The sequence below is a fragment of the Phaseolus vulgaris genome, chromosome 4 (assembly GCF_051622355.1).
Source record: "Phaseolus vulgaris cultivar YP4 chromosome 4, ASM5162235v1, whole genome shotgun sequence".
NCBI classification, from domain to species: Eukaryota; Viridiplantae; Streptophyta; class Magnoliopsida; order Fabales; family Fabaceae; genus Phaseolus; species Phaseolus vulgaris.
Genome location: NC_143501.1, coordinates 33415469 through 33434341, shown reverse-complemented (window position 1 = coordinate 33434341; position 18873 = coordinate 33415469). Strand labels below are relative to the sequence as shown.

Genomic DNA, 18873 nt, shown 5'->3' with positions numbered 1-18873 from the left:
GGGGGGTGTAGATAGGAGTTAGGAGGTGCCAAACTAGGAAGGAAAGTCACACTTCCTTCATGCACTAGTTGGCGCCGAATTTGAGTGTCATTTGGGGCACATTTGGCTTTGCATTTCAGCACCTTATAGGCTATAAATAAAGGTGCTGCCCTTGTACAAATCAGATTTGGAAATTAGAAGTAGAGAGACTATACTCAAATTTAGAGAGAAATTGTGAGTCTTGTTGTCTTCTTCTTCCTTTGCCTTATCTTGTGTGCCAATGGTGAGCTTCAAGTGGTGGCAACCTTGCACTTATCTTGGAACAAGGCTCCAAGTGGCGTGACTGAATTTCCAATGTCTCAAATCCAGCAAGCTTCATTTCATAAGTGTTCCTTCCTTCATTTCTTTCATTTTTATTCGGTAGTTTCCAATGCTTAGTGTTTTCCATTCATTTCCACCAATTGAAATTGTGTTTTCCAGCTTTGTGTTCAATTTCTGTTCGGTACAGTAGCTTAATCTTGCAATTCTGTTCGGTTTTCCATTCTTGTTCTTCATTCCTTGTTGTTTGATTCCATTTGACAATATATGGACTTCCATATGAGCTTTGGTTTGGTGCAAAGTCTTGGTGAGTTCTTGAATTAGAACATTGATCCAATTCTAAGTAAAGTGCCATTTCATGACCAACTCAAGTTGCTCCTAAGAATGTCAAAGAATCATGTATTCTTGTTATTGCATTCACATCATGACCCCACCAAGATTGATGACTAAATCCTAAGGAAAAACAGAGAACAAATGATAGTAAAAATGAACTTACTCTGTTTGAAAATATGATCGGGTAGAAATGTTCCATAATTTCTCAGTGCGTGGTATGGTCAGATTCTAAAGTAGATGAGGTATGGAGTGAGAAATTAAGAGAGAAGGTAGAAGGGAGAGATGGGGAGAGAGACGGTGGGGTCTGCAGTTTTTAAAACATTTCACGTTGTTACAGGGACTGGTAGAACTTTTACTGTAATAATTATATGTAAATTATGGGATGTTACATATATATTATTAATTATATTATTTTATAATTATTATTTTTTTATAATCTTAATTATATTTTTAACTTTAAAATATGATTTTATTTTAAAAAAATAATTTAAATTAAAAATAGAAAGGATAAAAAAGTAAATTATAATTAAGTAATTAAATAAATATACGTATAGTGAACTTTCTTCAACTTTCTTCGCAAATTTGCGAAGAAAGTTTAGACGGCAAAAAATTTATGATTTTATATAATTTTAATATTTTAAGGTTTTGATTTTCGAACTTTCTTTCTATAGTAATTCTTCGTGCTTAGAAACAAACGGAGCATAAGAGTTTCAACTTGATTGATTTTCGAACTTTCTTTCTATATCGAAATTATTCACTTTTCATTGCTTAGAAACAAACGAAGCATAAGAATTTCAACTTGATATGGACTATTTATTATGATCTTGTTAATTTGATTGAGAGCATCTCCATTATGAAACATTATTTTTAATAAAAAAATAATTATAAAAAAGTTATATGAAAATATTGGGATTCTAAAATTAAGACCCGAATATTGTACAGTACCCTTCCTTTTAAAAATAAAAAAGAAATTGTAATATAAAAACAATTTAAAACCCTAATATTAAATTAATACTTAATTATAATGATTATTTTCTTTAAAATATAAGTAAAATTTTATTAAAAATATAGGCATTATAGAACTTTAATATTGAAATAAAAATTACGAAAATGGTTTAAAAGTAATATGATAAAAAAAGTCTCATTCAAACTATATAAACTAATAAGACCTTTTCATTGATGTTATAATGATATATCTAACCCCAATTACAAATAGAACAACTCAAGTGCCACATGACAAAAATCTCTAGAACATATCTTGATGGTACTATCAAATTGTAGGACATCTTGATGTACTATCGAATTGAATGAGCAATGATGTTCTATATTCAATTTCTTTGTAGTTTTTTATTTATATTTTGGAACAATGACTTTGAGGTTATTTCTTGTTTTCGTCTTCTTCTTCCCTTTGCTAATTGATTATTATTTTTAATTTATTCAAATCATTAAGAATAAAAGATAAAGATCAGATTATTGATTTGATTGATGTGATAATTTTTTAATATATATTTAAATAATAATTTGTAAAATCAATTTTAAATACAGTATAATATAAAATTAACTTTAAAAATATAAATCAAAGTTAAAGATTATTTTAAATTTTTAATAAATAAAAAATTATGTTTCACAATAAAAATATATCAAAATAAATTAATTTATAAAGTAGAAAATTTTAAATTTTAAATAAAAATAATATAAAGTATTCATATATCAAAATTATATTTTAAAATAAAATATTAAAATTTAAATTAACTATATTATTATATTTTAAATATATTATTTATAGAATATTAATAGTATAATATATTAAAAAATATTATTATATATGTAATGGACTATGCACATTTTCTTGTAAATCTCTTCTACAATTTAAAAATGTTAAAGATAATAACATTTTTTGTTTTCGTGTTTCTGACATTTTAATCAATAGTTTTTCAAATTTTCTTCACACGTAATTTCTTCACCCGGATTTCGTGGTATATTTTTAAATTTTAATAATATTTTAAGTCTTTAAAATTAATTCTAACTTTAGTCTCCTCAATGAAATTTTTTATATCTCAATGTTAAATTTTACAAACTAAAATAAGTTTTTTTTAGAATTTAAAATTTAAAGTTCAGAATATAAAGATATAACATTTAGTATTTACAAATTTAAAAATTATTTTATTTCTTTAAATTTAGTGTTTAAGGATTAAAACGGTAGTTACTCGTTTGAGAAACTATTTTTGTTTTTTATAAATGGAAATTGGTTGTATTTTCAAATTTTAATTAAGTAATACACTGATAATTTTTTTAAATTTTTTTTTCTATTAATCCTTATTATTTTCCTGTTTTACGGAATTCTTTGTTCTTCTAACCCACTGTGCACAAGAATGACGGCGTAACTTTACTTTTCCTTTTCACTTCCCAATTTCTTCTTTTCCAATTTTCGCGCCTTCGAGCCAATTCTGAATGTGTTGCTTCTTCTTGACAGTCGCTGCTTTTGCTCTCTGATTCCACCCTTTCTCCAATATTCTAAGCTTCGTCATTGTTGAAAAATTGATACCATGGTTAGTTCGCCTTTTCATTTATTTTTTTTCGTACTTTTATTTTCCACTTGGTTTTTTCCCACCTTTTTGTTTGTGCACTGATTGATTTTTTAATTACTCTTCGACTTTAAAAATTTGCCTTTGTGAATGTGTAGGTTTGAATTTCCGTGTGAAACAATTTCCATGTGTTTTGGGAAAATAGTTAATGTTACCCTATTCTGGTTTTGGGTGGGCGGGAGGGGAGGGGGCGCTTGGAAGAGAGATAATGAACGAAAGAACAGAGGAAGAGAGTGAAAGAGATGGGTATGATAATTGATTTATGAAAGATGCAAAGAGGATTTGGAAGAAAATTTGTGTGGAAATGTGATGGAAGAAGTACATATATGATATGGTTTTATTTTAACGGATTCTTGTCGTTTCTTTTTGTTTTTGCCTTTTGAGACTTTTTTAATATATTTGTAGAATTAGCACTGTGCTTTGTGATATGTCTTGTGTAGTTTGTTAGTTAAGTTGATATTGATAAATTGTTATACGAGCGTAATGTTTCTAGGATGCACTGTTACTGAATAGCCATTATAGCGGCATTGCATAGAGGAAATCCTTGGATCAACCATTGCCACTGTGTTCGCAATTCTACTGGTGTAAAGATTTGTTTCATCCTGGGCTGCGTGGGCACAGCAGTAGCCTTTGTTTTGGACAGTATGAGATAAATATTGGTGGTTGAATATTTGAATTGTTTTTAATAAGAAAATGACTCAGGAGGTTTGTGCTTTGGTGATTGTTGTTTTCCTTGTAAAAGTGGCCCTTCATAACACCAACTATGAGGAAGAGGATTACCAGGGTGGGTTTAGTGGAACACGTTAAGAGTTTTGGTTTGGTAGCAACTTTTCTATTTGCAACATTTTTTTAATTTGTCTGTTTTTTTTATGAAGCATTTTACATTTGTTAGAATTTTCACAAAATCTGAATGCCGTATCAGCCACTTCTAGAGGTTTAGGTGCATGGCAGATTAGTCAGGGATTAGCATCTTGTTTGGACAGTTGAAGGGTGTGCTGTCTAGTTAGAAGTTATATTTGGTTTGGCTTAGGATGAGTATATCTCCTTAATTGTGATACGCACTATAGTGCTGAATTTTAGAACCAGTTGTCTATGATGTATGAGAGGTTAGAAACATGTATAATGTTGGGTAGTTAACATTGTTAATCCTGGATAAAATGTTTTCTATCTGGATGGAAATAGTGAAGCGATTGTGCCAGCACATGTTTCACTTTATAAAATTTATGGAGCGCCAAATTTTGCTAAAGTGATTTATAAATGAACATGCTGGTAGAACTAAGTAAATTTTGCAGTGTCGTTATGTTGGGACCCTAATTATGGTGATATAATATTTCAATTTTCAACCTTTTTTTCTTATTAAAACTGAATGTTCTTTCAAAATTGAGATTTGGCTGAGAGTTCAGTATTCTTTTTTATTTAGTCTGGTTGAGTTGTTGGGTTGCTCAAATTGTTCAATGGCTTGATCCTGATTGCAAGCTACTCTAGGTGATAGTGTAACTAGTGTGTTCAGTCTGGTTACTAAACCTGTGGTGACCTAAGAATGTTTCTGTGTCTGTTCTCTAACCTTCTTAATTTCATACATGAATTCTTTAGCAATATCAATTTATGCACTGCTTTATGTTTGAATGTTTATTTGCAGGATGGGAGGTTTCTAAATGGCAATATGCCGTTTAGAGATTGCAGTCAGAGCCAGTTTAACTACCATGATCAAGTTCCTCATCATGGTTGGGATTTCCGCTATGCTGGTGGTACATATGTACCACATCATGGTAGGGATTTCCACCCTGCTGGTGGTACATATCTGCCTCATCATACATCTGAACCAACTATTTCTGCTCTAGGACCATTACACTCGCCACAACCAAGGCCATATTGTAAAATTTGTGAGGTTAAGATGTCTAGTTACAAACATATGGAAGAGCATAATCGTGGAAAGAAACATCAAAGAATGTTGAAGGTACAGGAAAGAGAGAAACTAAGAATATCGAATGGGCAGATTCCAAATTCTCCTAAGAGAATTCTGAAATCTGGGGAAAATGGATGCACAGAAAAAAAAGTGATTTCTGAAGCTACTGTTGCCAAGAACAAGAATTATGTGCAGAAAGATAAAGGGGTTACTCCTGAAGTTCCGGATGAAAGGAAACCTAGGGATAACAATAGCGCACAGGGTGGGGTTACACCTGAAGATCCAGCCAAAGGGAAACCCAGGGATAACACAAGCTCACGGGGTCATAATTTCAAGCGTAAGATTGGTGGAGTCAAAACTGGTAAATACATGAAGACAAATGATGGGGTAAGAAGGCCCATGGAATCATCAAAACTTGATATCAATTCTCTATCAGCTTCTGTAGAATCTCCTGTTCAAATACCTGCATTAGCACCTTACCCAGGTGTGACATCTCATACAATGGCCCCATCATCTGTAGTGGGATCGAGTTTCAAATATGTATATCAGCATAACTTACCCTTTCAAACACAAGTATTGGAAGGCAAAGAATATCATGAGATTCAAAATCCTACTGTAGAAACAAGAAATCATCCACATGCCTCTTCATATTCAAACATTAACACCCAACCTGAAGCTGTGAGTTCAGATTCTGCAGCTAAAGTAATAAAACCATCAAAAATGGGATACTGTAAAATTTGTGAGGTTCATCTACCACCCACTTGCAAAATGAAGGAATTGGAATTACATAACAAAGGAAAGAGGCACCAACGAATGTTGAGACATCAAAGAGATTTGAAACTACAACAGAGATTAGGGAGTCAAACAAGTTCAAATGGGCAGATTTCAAATTCTGATAAGAATTTAGTAGTTCAAACTAAGACAGTTCAGATAACTGAAAAAAATTGGCACCCACTAAAAAATATGAGTTCTGATGCTAGTATTTCAGAGCACAAGAATTATCCGCAGAAAGGCATGGGGCTAACCTCAGAATTTGCAGCTAAAGGACCTGAAATGAAACCTACAGATAACAGTGGTGGTCAGAGTAATGGTTTCAACCATAAGAGCAGAAGAGCCGAAACAGGTAAATACACAAAGAAGAATGATGTGGTAAGAAGACCCATGGAATCATCAAAACTCAATATCGATTTCCAATTAAAATCTGTAGAATCTCCTGTACAAAACTCTATACCTTCTTTTGCACCGCTGCCTGGGCCTGTGGCATCTCACATAATTGCACCAACACTTCTGGTGGAATCAAGTCTTGAGCCACAAATTCAACACATTTCATCATCACAGACACCTTTATCAGAGGGCAATGAACATTATGAGATTGAAAATCCAAATGTAGAAGTGACTGATCAGCCACCTGCCCCTGCAGATTCTAATATTAACATTCAAACTGAAGATATGGGTTCTGATTCTTCCACAATGGCAATGGCACCATCTCTGGCAGTGACATCTAATTTTGAACCTCAAAATCAACATGTTTTACAGACATGTCTGTTAGAAAGCACAGAACATCTTGAGATTCATAATCCCACTTTGAAAACAAATTATAAGCCACCAACATCAGCGATATCAATTTCTGGACTCCAAATTCAACATGTTTTACATATTGAAACAGAATCTCGGTTATCAGAAGGCACAACTGATTCTGAGAGCCTAAATTGTGCTGGTGAGAAAGACAATCAGCTGCTGCCATCAGTTCTAGCAGAGTTCAATTCCTCTTCATGTCTTCGCGCTAATGCCCACTCTGGGGATGGATGTTCCAATCATGAACAGAAGATGGATATTATCACCCGACAGTCTGGGACCACTCAGCGGTCTCAGGTTTTTCTCATTTTCTATTTTTATGTGAAACTAACAAATAATAGTGTTTGCTTAAGAGATTTTGTTAAAAAATTGCTATAAATTTTTTGTTTGGTGTTAGTGAACTAAATTATGAGCATTACTATTACTGTAACAGCATGGTTATTTATAACCTACCCATTATGAATTTATGATTAATTTAGACTTGTCAAATTATCAAATTTATAATTCTAATAGTTAATAGTTTTTTCTTGATTAACCATTTTAAATGAGTTTTTGTTTACAGGCAGTGTCTGATCTTTGATAAAATGACATAAACCACAAATCTTTTTATCATGTTCTTTTGCAAGAATATTGATTCACTAGATGTGGCAAGTTTTATGACTCTTGTCTTTTTTGTTAACATAAAAAACCCACTAGTTTTTGCTTGCATGCACTTGTTACAGTAATTTATGGACGAATGTGTTTCTTTTCAGATGTATACTTGCTTTTATAAATATCATTGAAGTAAAATTTTGTTGCAGTTGGCTGTTTGTCTTAAATGTGGTGATGTAGGCTTTCGAGAGACACTTGTCTTTTGCAAGAAGTGTCAGGTTTACGCTCTTCATAGGTACTTTTATGTCTACTTGCTTAAATGTACTTTTAGCAATCTTCACAACCAGGCTTGACTCCGATGCTGTGACTTCTAATGTGCCAAGGGTACATTCTTAAATTTTTTGTCAATAGTAAGGAGGGAGTATTACCATTTTAGGCGCCGAATGCATAGAATATTGAAGTGATGCAAAGCATGGTATTTGTATCTTGAACCTGTGTCAAAATGCATGTTATATTGTATGATACAATTGTATTAATACCATGAACTTCCTTTCAAGCCCTAGAAGCTTTTACTTTGATGAACTATGAAGTTATAGTTTCACGTTCTTAAATGCATATATATTGACATTATACTTCTCAACTCCCTTTTCAGGTATTGTTTAGATGGGCCTGTGATTTTCACCGGTGATGTTAATTGGTTTTGCGGTTGTGAGCCAGAGGTAGTAGAGACATCTGAAAAAAATGTCTCTCTAAACTCAGCAAATATTTCATTTCAAAATAGCATAGAGAGAGTGAAGAACAAGCAAGGGCCACAGAATATTGAAGATAAAACAATGGTGCTGTTATCTGACAATCACAGTTTGTCTCATCATGGGCTGTCTCAATGCAGTGACACCACTGAAAAGGAAAAGTTTGGGAAAGAGTGTCAACCAGCTCCAAAAGATGAAGCTAATAATACTGAGGCGTCTATGATTGTGACTGTTCCACTTCCTATTGCAGATCCAGTCTGGAGGTAAGAAATTTGTTTTCTACCCTTTTAGAAGCGGATAATTTTTTCTAGCTTCTATGACGAACCATTGTCTAAAGTTAAATTTCTGGCCAATAGGGGAAGTATGTGCCTCTTCAACCCTAGTATTCGTACTGTTGTTGGGCTTATGGCCCATATGTCCACTCTAGCATGCTCCAAAGTTTTGGAGGAGACAAAATTTTTCCCTGATGTGCTTTGCCCGGACTTGCTCTCAAGAACTGCGGTGTGGCCGATGTCTTTCATGAATTGTGGTCCTAACGAGGATAGCATTGCTCTTTATTTCTTTCCTGACTCTGAAAGGTGATTTTAAGGATAAACTAACATGATCCCATTCTTCTCTCTTTAATTCAGTATTAACTATTAAATCTTCATGCTTTAACAGTGTTGAGTCGTCCTTTGACAAGCTGGTTGATCACATGATGTCCCGTGACCTCGCCATAAGAGCTGTGGTTGAAAATGCAGATCTTCTAATTTTTCCTTCTTTATTACTCCCTATACAAAGCCGAAGTGAGTCACATTTATATTTCATAGAACTCTTTTCAGTGGCACATTCCGACTTTATTGTTTGTAAGATGAAATTGTGTAATGATTCTATTGAATTTCTTGTTTTACAGGATTTCAAGAAAAGTACTACTTGTGGGGGGTCTTCAGAGCAAAAAAAAACTTCACACAATACAAATGATGCGGTGTGTGGAGAGGTTACTAATGGGCACAAGCCCATAACTCTTCAGAAACAGAGTCAGCCAAGGACTTCTGCTAGTTCATGTTCTGTAATTCAGTGTCTGTACCCATCGATTTATTGACACGAATTAGTACATTTTGATAGTACCTGTTTCTTTACGCTCTTTGATAACACTGGTGTTTTAGATTTTAGTTATTAGCAGGGCAGTTCGTGAGAATTTATGGCCCATAACAAAATGATAAGTAAGGGCTGATGTATAATTTTTTTAATTTTAGTATATAAATATATATAATAAAAATAATAGAATTAATTTAATTTAAAATAGCAAGCATTATTACAATTTTAAAAAATTAAAAAATATGTCTTATAATTATTATCTCATCAATCCATGTCATCTTTCATTAGTAATACTCACTAATAGTAGACAAAACAAAAATACAAAAAATTATGGTAAAATATTTCTTCCCCCATTTTGAGATGCAAAATCATTCATAAAAGCACTAACGTGAATATTATTTTACAATATCTTAATAGATAAATTTGTTAACTCAATCAACATTTTGTGACATTGATGTCCTCAAGTTTTTATTAATTTCAATTTTGAAAATTTTCTTCCTGCTACTCTATTGTCACATTTAGCAATAATCTATAAGCGATTGATGCATTTGGATAATAATTTGCACTTTTGTCAAACTCAGAATTTTCAGTAAGATTTCAATTAGAATTAACAAAAATTGAAAATTTAGGGTTATGGATCAGAATAAATTAAAACGAAAAATTAGAATTAAAAATATAACAACAAAATCTTAGATAAAGGAAGACACTTAAAAACAATGAAGGTTTGATAAAATTAAGATGATCATCATGGAATAAACTTAACATGGATACTTTCACTATTAATTGGAAAAACTAATATTTTTAGTTCTGAGTTTTAAAAAGGTATAAATTTAAATTGAGTTGAAGTAAATAAAAGAAAAATACATATGGTTGCAAGAAAAGAACATTTGTCTCGGTGGTTAGCTTAATACATTTGGTTTTGGACTCAATAATAATAATGTTATTTTAGTTCTTCAAACATGTTATACATGTTATTAGAATAAAAGAAAAGAAGAATATGATGAATTCCTTGTGTATATTGAATACATATGGGTTATGTTTATATAGAAAAAGAAACATATGGGCCAAGTCCATTACATAAATAGAAATATATCATAATATCTCATATCTAATAATATCTAACACTCTCCCTCAAGCCCGTGCTTATAAATCATATGTACCCAGCGTGTTACAAATGTAATCCTCCAAATTGCAATTCTTTAAGTAACTATTTAAGCTAAATAAGTTCACAAATAGTTGAGGCCATAGCTCTATATTATGCTTCTACACTAGATCTCACCACAACACTTTGTTTCTTACTCTTCCAAGAAATCAAGTTATCACTAATGGAGACACAATAACCAAAAGTTGATCTTCTATCAGATGGCGATCTTGACTAATCAACATTTGAATAACAAACGACTTTAGTATGGTTATTGTGACCATATAACAAACCTTTTTCAGGAGAGCCTTTAGTGTACTTCGGTATCCGAATAACAACATTCCAATGGTCATCACATGGAGAATTACGAAATTGACTCACCACATCGATTGCAAAGAAATTATTAGGACAAGTAACAATGAGATAGTTCAATTTTCCAACTAATCTTTTGTACTTCCCAGGATCTGAAAGATGCTCCCCTTGATTGGGTAGAAGTTTGACATTGAGATCCATGGGAGTATCAACATATTTCGAATTCATCAACCCAATCTCCTCCAAAATATCCAATGCATATTTTCTTTAAGAGATAACAATACTAGTATTGGATTGTGCTACCTCAATCCCCAAGAAATATCTGAGTTTGCCAAGATCTTGGGTTAGAAAGTGTTGACAAAGGTGTTGTTTTACTTGTGAGATGTCATGGTGATCACTGCCTGTAAGAATAATGTCATCAACATATACTACAAGATAGATACACCCAACATTGAAGTGACGGTAAAAAATTGAATGATACACTTCAATGCAAGTCATACTAAATATTTGAACAACATTGCTAAATTTTCCAAGCCAAACCCTAGAAGACTACTTAAGGCCATACAAGGATTTGCAAAGACGACATACCAATCCAGAAGATTCCCCTTGAGCAACGAAACCGGGAGGTTGCTCCATACAAATTTCTTCTTGGAAATCCCCATTAAGAAAGACATTTTTGACATCTAGTTGATAAAGTGTCCATCATTGAAGAGCAGCCATGACTATGAATAAGCAAACAAAAGTCATCTTCGTCATTGGAGAAAAAGTATCTCCACAGTTTAAACCAAAAATTTGGATATAACCCTTAGCCATAAGACAATCTTTAAGACGATCAATAATACCATCAAGATCAACTTTGATAGAAATAATCCACCTTCAACCATCAACAGATTTCCTAGAAGGTAAAGGAATAAGTTCCCAAGTTCCATTATTTTGAAGTACATTCATTTCATCAAGCATGGCCTGACGCCAACTAGGATAGGCTAATGCATCAACTACAAATTTTGGAATGGATACAGAAGAAATAGACGAAAGGTAGGTATAAAAATGTTGAGATAGTCTATGGTAACTCGAAGTAGTATAATGTGGAGAGGGATTATAGGTAGAATGTATACTTTTACGGATGGTGATGGAAACTGTCCATCCTCACACAATCATATAATAAGGAGGATGACGACCTAGAGGTTGTTTATTGATTTAATTGCAGGCTTTTCTCTATTTTTGTAGGCCCAAATCAAGAGGACAACTCTAGGTTGCAGGAATGTGCAAACATATTCAAGAAGACTTCCAATTCATCAACACATAAACAACTACTAGAAGAGGCCCAAGGACAAGCCCAACAAAGAGAAGATTCGGGCCTACCACTATAGCCATGACCAAGAAGAATCAAGAAGATTGGAATACTGCTACTGATGGCAGGGAAACCTTCTTGTACATGTTTAAAATGCTATAACTCTACTCTACTGTAGAGTAGAATTTCTTTTCGTGTTAAAATTAGATTACGAATTTTATTTGTAATTTTTCTTAGAGATAATTTTGGCACCTAATTACCAACCTAGATTAAATTAGGGTTTCTAAAACACCTAATTTAATCTAGGTCGGTCATGAGAAGGCCCATGGAGGAGGGAATAAGAAACGCTAATCACACCTCCCATGTGCTTCTCTTTTAGGCACTAATTTCAAAAAGCTTTTCATTTGAATTTAGCTTTCATTTCATTTGTATTTGGCTCTTCAAATTCCAACCCTCCATTGCTATACAAGGAGGTGCTTGGCTCATGAAATGGAAAGATTATTCTAGAGCAAATTGTTGCCAAAATTGTGCCAATTTTGCTCCTTGTCTCCTACCTCTCTAGGATAGACATTTTAATCTTCATTCTTCACCTTTGCCAAGTGAGATGGCCTCACCACTCACTCTCCACACCTAGCATGCACCTTCAAGGAGTCCACAACTCTACATGAGTTCCTTGCTCATTCTAATCCATGAATGCTTCCGCCAATCCACCAAAGAAAAGCTAAACGGATGAAGGCACTCTTCCATCAGATGGCAATAGGAAGATCAGGTTCAAATGTTGGAGCTAAAGGGGGTGGAGGTGTTGGCACTAAAACAAAGTCATCTGATGGATAATGGAACGTTTGACGACGAGTATACACCTGAAGAATTGGTGGAGGTGATGAATCTTTAGGTGCACTAGGCACAACAAGAGGAATATTAACTTGATTAGATGAAGACATACAAGAAGAAGGACAAAACTTAAAGTAAAGAGAAGACTCACTAAAGGCAAGAAAAATTTATATCCTTTTTGTGATCTAGTGAACCCTAAAAAGACACATTTGTGTGACCTAAGAGATAATTTATCAAGACCAGGACTAAAATTATGAACAAAGCATTTGGACCAAAAAACTTTAGGAGGTAAGGAGTGGAGAGGGTCACGTGGAAATAAAATAGAATGAGGAATTTTGTCCTCTAAAGCAGAAGATGACATGCAATTAATGAGATGACATGTGATTAATGAGATGACATATGATTAATGAGATAACATGTACTAAGAACAACATCACCCCAACAAGTGTTGAGGAACATCACCATGGATTAAAATAGTATGAGTTATTTTAATGAGTTGTTTCAATAAGATGTTTATTGTGCTCAACTACCCCATTTTGTTGAGGTGTATAAGCACATGAAGTTTGATGTAGAATACCACGAGAAGCCATAAAATTTTTAAAAGAATGAAAAATATACTCACATCCATTATTAGTGCACAAAATTTGAATGAAAATTCTAAATTGATTTTTAATTTCATCGCAAAAGATTTGAACTATCGAAAACAACTAAGAATGGTTTTTCATTAAAAATACCCAAGTACATCCTGAATAATCATGAATAAAGTAACAAAATACTGAAATCGTAAATTAGACTTAATACAACTTGGTCCCCAAATCTCAGAGTGAACTAAGGAAAAAGGTGATGAAGCACATTGTGAGACACTACTGATGTGAGTTGATTTTAGGATTGCACATGTTTTTAGGATTTTCACTTGGATTATGATTTTGATTAACAATGATAGGTGCAACTAAGTGAATACCGTCACTGGACATAAACTTAACCAAGTGGTTAAGTAAGTGTGAAAGGTCTCTTGAAAAGGGCAAAAGAAAAACACAATTACTAAAATGATGATGATTGTGGAAAATAAAGAAAGACAAAGGAATGAAGAAACTGAATTGAAAAGGAAGATAAAATGGTGGAGAAATTAAAGAGATAACGAACAAAAGAAAAGAAGAGTAATGACGTAATGGAAGAGAAAAGAGTAAGGAGTAGAGGAAGCTTAGGGAGTGGAGAGAAATGAAGAGGGATCACGCCACTTGGGGAGGAAGCTTCAAGATGAGTGAGGATGGAGTCGCCACTTGTAGCTATCTATGCCAAGATAAGACTCAGAGAAAGTATAGGAACACCCTAGACTCACTCAAGCAGAGTTTCTTTACTTTAAAATTCAATGTGATTTACAAGAAGGGAGGCACCCTATTTATATATATGAGTGCCTTGGAGAGGAAGAGAGGAAAGGTAGGGGTGTAAATGACATGGGGGAGTCTCTAGAATCTAAGTCAAAGGTGAGCACATGGGTGGCACATGGGTGATCTTATAGAAACTAGGGTTTCTAGAAGCCTAAGCTAGCTTATTCTTCTTCTAATTGGGCCAATGTGAGACCAATTGATTACAAATTAAACTTGTCTTAAAAAGACTATAAGAAAAAATAATTGATACTTTGGCCCATGCTCAATTGTTCTTTTCCTGTGGTTCTTCTGATGGATGGTGGGGCCTTGTGTCTCCGCTTGAGATGTTTGACCTAGTCTTGAATAGTCCTTTATATCTGTGGTCAACTTCTTGTAAAGTTAGGTCATATCAGGCCCTCCAAGTTGGAAAGAATTCGTCCCTGAAATTAGAACTCTTGTAGATAACATAGTTAGTTTGTTCACATAAAAGATAGGAAGGTTTCAAAAGGTGTGAAGTGAATCAAACTTATGTGCGTTGAGATTTTGAAGTTCTTGTGTATTAGTTTTCTATACATGTTGTGTTTGTAGAGAATGTTCAGGGAGAGAGTGAATTTGATGTGTAATGCCTCTTATAAGGTGTAAATCTTTAAGAGGATTTGAAAATTATCCCCAAATATCTCTAACAAATATTTTAAGTATTTAGAACTTTTAATGGATGTAAAAGATAAGGAAGGAGAATACCTAGGATAGGCAATTTTTATTTTCGGACGAGCAAACATTACCATTTTGACTCGTTTTTTATTTTGTTATTTTCCTCACCTTTTTCATTTTCTTTTTTTTGTTTTCATTTTTATTTGATCTTCATTAACTTCTTTTTGGATATAGAGGTTTTAAGATAATCTTATACCCTTGGAAGTTGAAACAAATTTTCTTGATATGACCATCATGTAAAATCTTTCTATCATATCGCCAAGGCCTTCCCAAAAACACATGTGTGGCTTCCATTGGCACAACATCACATAAAACTGCATCCTTATATTTTCCAATGGTAAATGTTATGAGGACTTTTTAATTAACCATTATTTTACCCTCTTCACTAAACCATTGTAATTTATAGGACTTTGTATGAGAGATAGTGGGTAATCTAAGTTTCTCCACTACTCTTGTACTTGCCACATTTGCACAACTACCCCCATCTATGATCATGGAACATAACTTGTTCTTGATAAAGTAGCGGGTGTGAAAACTATTTTTTCTTTGGGTTTCATCAAAAGGTTTTTGAATTGTTCTCAACATTCGCCTTACCACCAATAAGTCATCTTCACTATGGGTTTTTGAAGGGGTAGGGGAGTTAGATCTAGAAGATTGATCACTATGGTCTCTTAATAGTATCTCCCCTTTTACCATCATGGTTTGTTTATTAGGGCAATTTGCACCTATGTGTCCGAAACCTAAACATTTAAAACATATTTTATTTGAGGTTTTGGTTGGCAATTTAGGTCTAGAAGGAGAAGGGTTGTCTTTAGAATGTTGATGTTGTGAGGTGGATTCTTTAGAAATTGGAAGGAAATGTTTTGTTTTGAAATTTGTTTTTGTCTTCCAAGAAGATTTATAGAAGTCATCATTATGAGTATTTTTTAAAAAGGTTTTCTTTAAAACTTGTGATTCCACCTTGATGGCTAGGTCAACCAACTTTTCCAATGATGTATACTCATATAATTCTACAATATCTTGTATTTCTCACCTTAAAGCACTTACAAACCTAGCAATCTATGACTCTTCACTTTCATGCACATTAATTTTAGTCAAAGTGGTTTCTAATTCTTTAAAATATTCATCTACTTTCTTAGATCCTTGATGGAGTCGATGGAATTTCAACAAGAGGAGAAACAAATTGCGCGTGCATGCAAACCTTTAAATCATTCCAAGAGAGCACGACTGGCCTCTTGTTTAGCCCAATGTCATTTACAAGTAGATGCCACCATTGCATGGCATAGTCCTCAAACTCTAAGAAAGCTAACTTAACACGTTGGTCCTAATCTATATCATATACATTAAAAATTTGTTCTACCTTAGCTTCCCACCCTAGATATACATTAGGGTCCCTATCCCCATTCACTACAAGAAAAAAAGGTTTTAACGGAGATTACTTAGCGGAGGTAACCTCAGGAATTGATTAAATTAAATCAGGTTTTTTAGCCTTCGTTAAGTTTCAAAGGTTATTGTAAAACCTAAACAAAATAACAATGGTTTTTTTTAATCTTCGTTAAATTTCAAAGGTTTAGTTTAAAATCTCAACAAAATAACGAAGATTTTTTTAACCTTTGTTAAGTTTCAAATGTTTATTTTAAAACCTCAACAAAAATAACATAAGGTTTTTTAACCTTCGTTAAATTCCAAAGATTTATTGTAGAACCTCAATAAAACACTCCAAATTTTTCAAACTTCAATGAATAAATATAATTAAATCTATTTATAAATAAATAATTAAAAACTGTATAGTTTTAATATATTTATATATTTTATAACTAAATTCTCCAAAATTTTGAAAGTGTAACTTTACATTACAAATAAGTTTTCTAAAGTTTCAAAAATTTATTTTAAAAATTCAAAATAATAATCTTGGATAATATGTATTTCAACAACTAATCTTGTATAATAAGTATTTCAACATTATTTGCATATTTCTTATTATTGATGGTAGTTGGTTTATATAATTCATAACTTTTTTTGTTACGAGCTCATAATTCAAAAAATATGACTTATTTTGTTTTAGCTTTTGATATACGTATATTTTATGTGTATTTTTATTTTTAGTTATAATTGTTAATATTTAATTATCATAATTTTAAAATATTTTAAATTAAGGCCTTTATTTTAAAATGCATCAAATAGTTAATTCACTATGAAAATGAGAAGTGATAAAGTTAAGTTCTCGTCACAATATTTTTTTGCAATCTTTGAAGTCCTCATAGCCAAGAAATCACATGGTTTTGAACCCCACATCTGACAGATAATACAATTATTTAGGATATATAAAGAAAAGATAAATACTAGATGTTGTCGAGCTAAGTAACAGTGGCTTGTGACACGAGTTGGGACAGTAAGGTGATGGAAGAAACTGTTAGAATTGTAGGCCTGAAACAAGAGGAGGGTGAATTGTTTCTAAATGTTTTTTGCCAACTTTGAAGGTGTGGAGAAAGACAATGAAGAATCAAAGCCAAAGGAATGAAAATGCTCAAGTTACAAAACTGTTTTAGTTGATTTCCAGAAAATCAACCAGTTGTTTTTGTGATTCAACCGGTTGTTTTTATCAGCAGTTTATAAAAACAACTTTAAAACAGATATAATAGAGATTAGGGAAAGAGAGAATCACACAACCAAATGTATACTGGTTCACTCTTACACCAAGAGCTACATCCAGTCCCCAGAAACCACTGGGTATTCCACTATGTAATCAAACCTAGATTACAAAACACAAACACCAAAGAGGTGATCTTGAGCCCTTCAAGAACACTCACCCTCTTTGATACACAATTCACTACAAGTCAGAGCACCCTCTGAATATAGACACCAGATAGACACCAGTACCTTACAAGTTTTACAAATATGAAACGAATACAAGTAAGAACAGGAAAGATCACACCTGATACAGAAGGATTACAACACTCTTAACCAAAGCAAAGCCTTAAACAATCTTGCAATCTTGAAAAACTTTAATCTTTTTGGTAATATGATCTCTTTTCTTCAGAGATGTAAACACCATTTATATAGTCTAAAAAATAGTCGTTTAAGACTTTTAATCAAGGTCCAAAATAGTTTAGAATCATGAAAAACAAATTTACCAGACTTAACAAATTCTGTTAAGATTTTTCAAAAAACAATCGATTCAAAATTGGCCTAGACTGTTAGGTCAACCAATTTCAGCTTTTTTCAAATCCTTTTCAAAACCACTAAGTGTAAAATAACTTATTGAAACGATAAATCAACAGGTTGTTTTTCACTATTTTGAAAAACACTTTTCTTTTTAAAGAACTTGATTCATCTAGTTTTGGATTAAACTAAGAGTTGATTGACAAATTCTAATATACCCAGAACCCATGCCCACAAGCAGCAACCAAATCTTCAAGAAATCTTCATGGATTTGGAGATATCAAAGCTTTAAGTTCAATAGAAACAATATTGGTGTAAGAAGAAGATAATGCCTTATTTAGTGTTTCTTCTCCTTAGATATAATAGGCATAAGTGTTGCTTAATTGTGATTCCTTGCTAAGACTGTCGTCGACGGCTATTGAGCCTATGTCGAAGAGCAGTGTGTATACAGTGGAAGAGAAAAGCCAGGAGGATCGTTAAAGATGGTGGAAAATGGGGTTGGAGGTTATTTCAGATGACAAGTCATTTTACGGAAATTTTGAAACTCACGGTATTTTACGAAGGTTCTTAAACCCATGGAATGTAATGGAGGTTTTGAAGTCCATGGTATCTTATGGAAGTTCTTAAACACGTGGTATTTAATAGAGGTTCTGAAAGACATTTCTTGATGTTTAAAAAACCCTGGGGAACACGTTCCCCATGGATGGTTTAGTGGGGAAAACTAGAACCCTGGACAAATGACTTAATAGAGGTTTTAACCTTGGATATTGTAAAAATAAACCCCTGTTAAAATCATTTTTTCTTGTGGTGATTCAAACTAGGTAAATTTACAAAAGGCAATGTCTTTTTGTGTTGTTGATGATGATGGCTTCTCTCTTCATAATTGTGCCCTCTCCGTTCTTCATCATCTTCCTCTTGACTTCCATAATGTCTTTAATACCTTAT

At 33.0% G+C, this 18873-nt stretch overlaps 1 protein-coding gene across 2 annotated transcripts; it reads left to right on the top strand.

The window, feature by feature from the left end:
• Positions 1–3002: 3002 nt before the first annotated feature.
• On the top strand, positions 3003–9318 carry LOC137837550 (uncharacterized). 2 transcript variants are annotated; one of them, XM_068646570.2, is made up of 8 exons: positions 3003–3179; positions 3314–3461; positions 4855–6993; positions 7497–7582; positions 7940–8299; positions 8393–8614; positions 8697–8821; positions 8929–9318. In XM_068646570.2, exons 3-8 carry the CDS (start codon positions 4879–4881, stop codon positions 8994–8996), a joined length of 2976 nt encoding a protein of 991 aa, XP_068502671.1. In that variant the 5' UTR covers positions 3003–3179; positions 3314–3461; positions 4855–4878; the 3' UTR covers positions 8997–9318. The 2 variants fall into 2 exon arrangements, with proteins under 2 accessions (XP_068502671.1, XP_090157964.1); XM_090301838.1 differs by lacking the exons at positions 3003–3179; positions 3314–3461 and having other exon boundaries at positions 4892–6993.
• The last annotated feature ends 9555 nt before the right edge of the window (positions 9319–18873 follow it).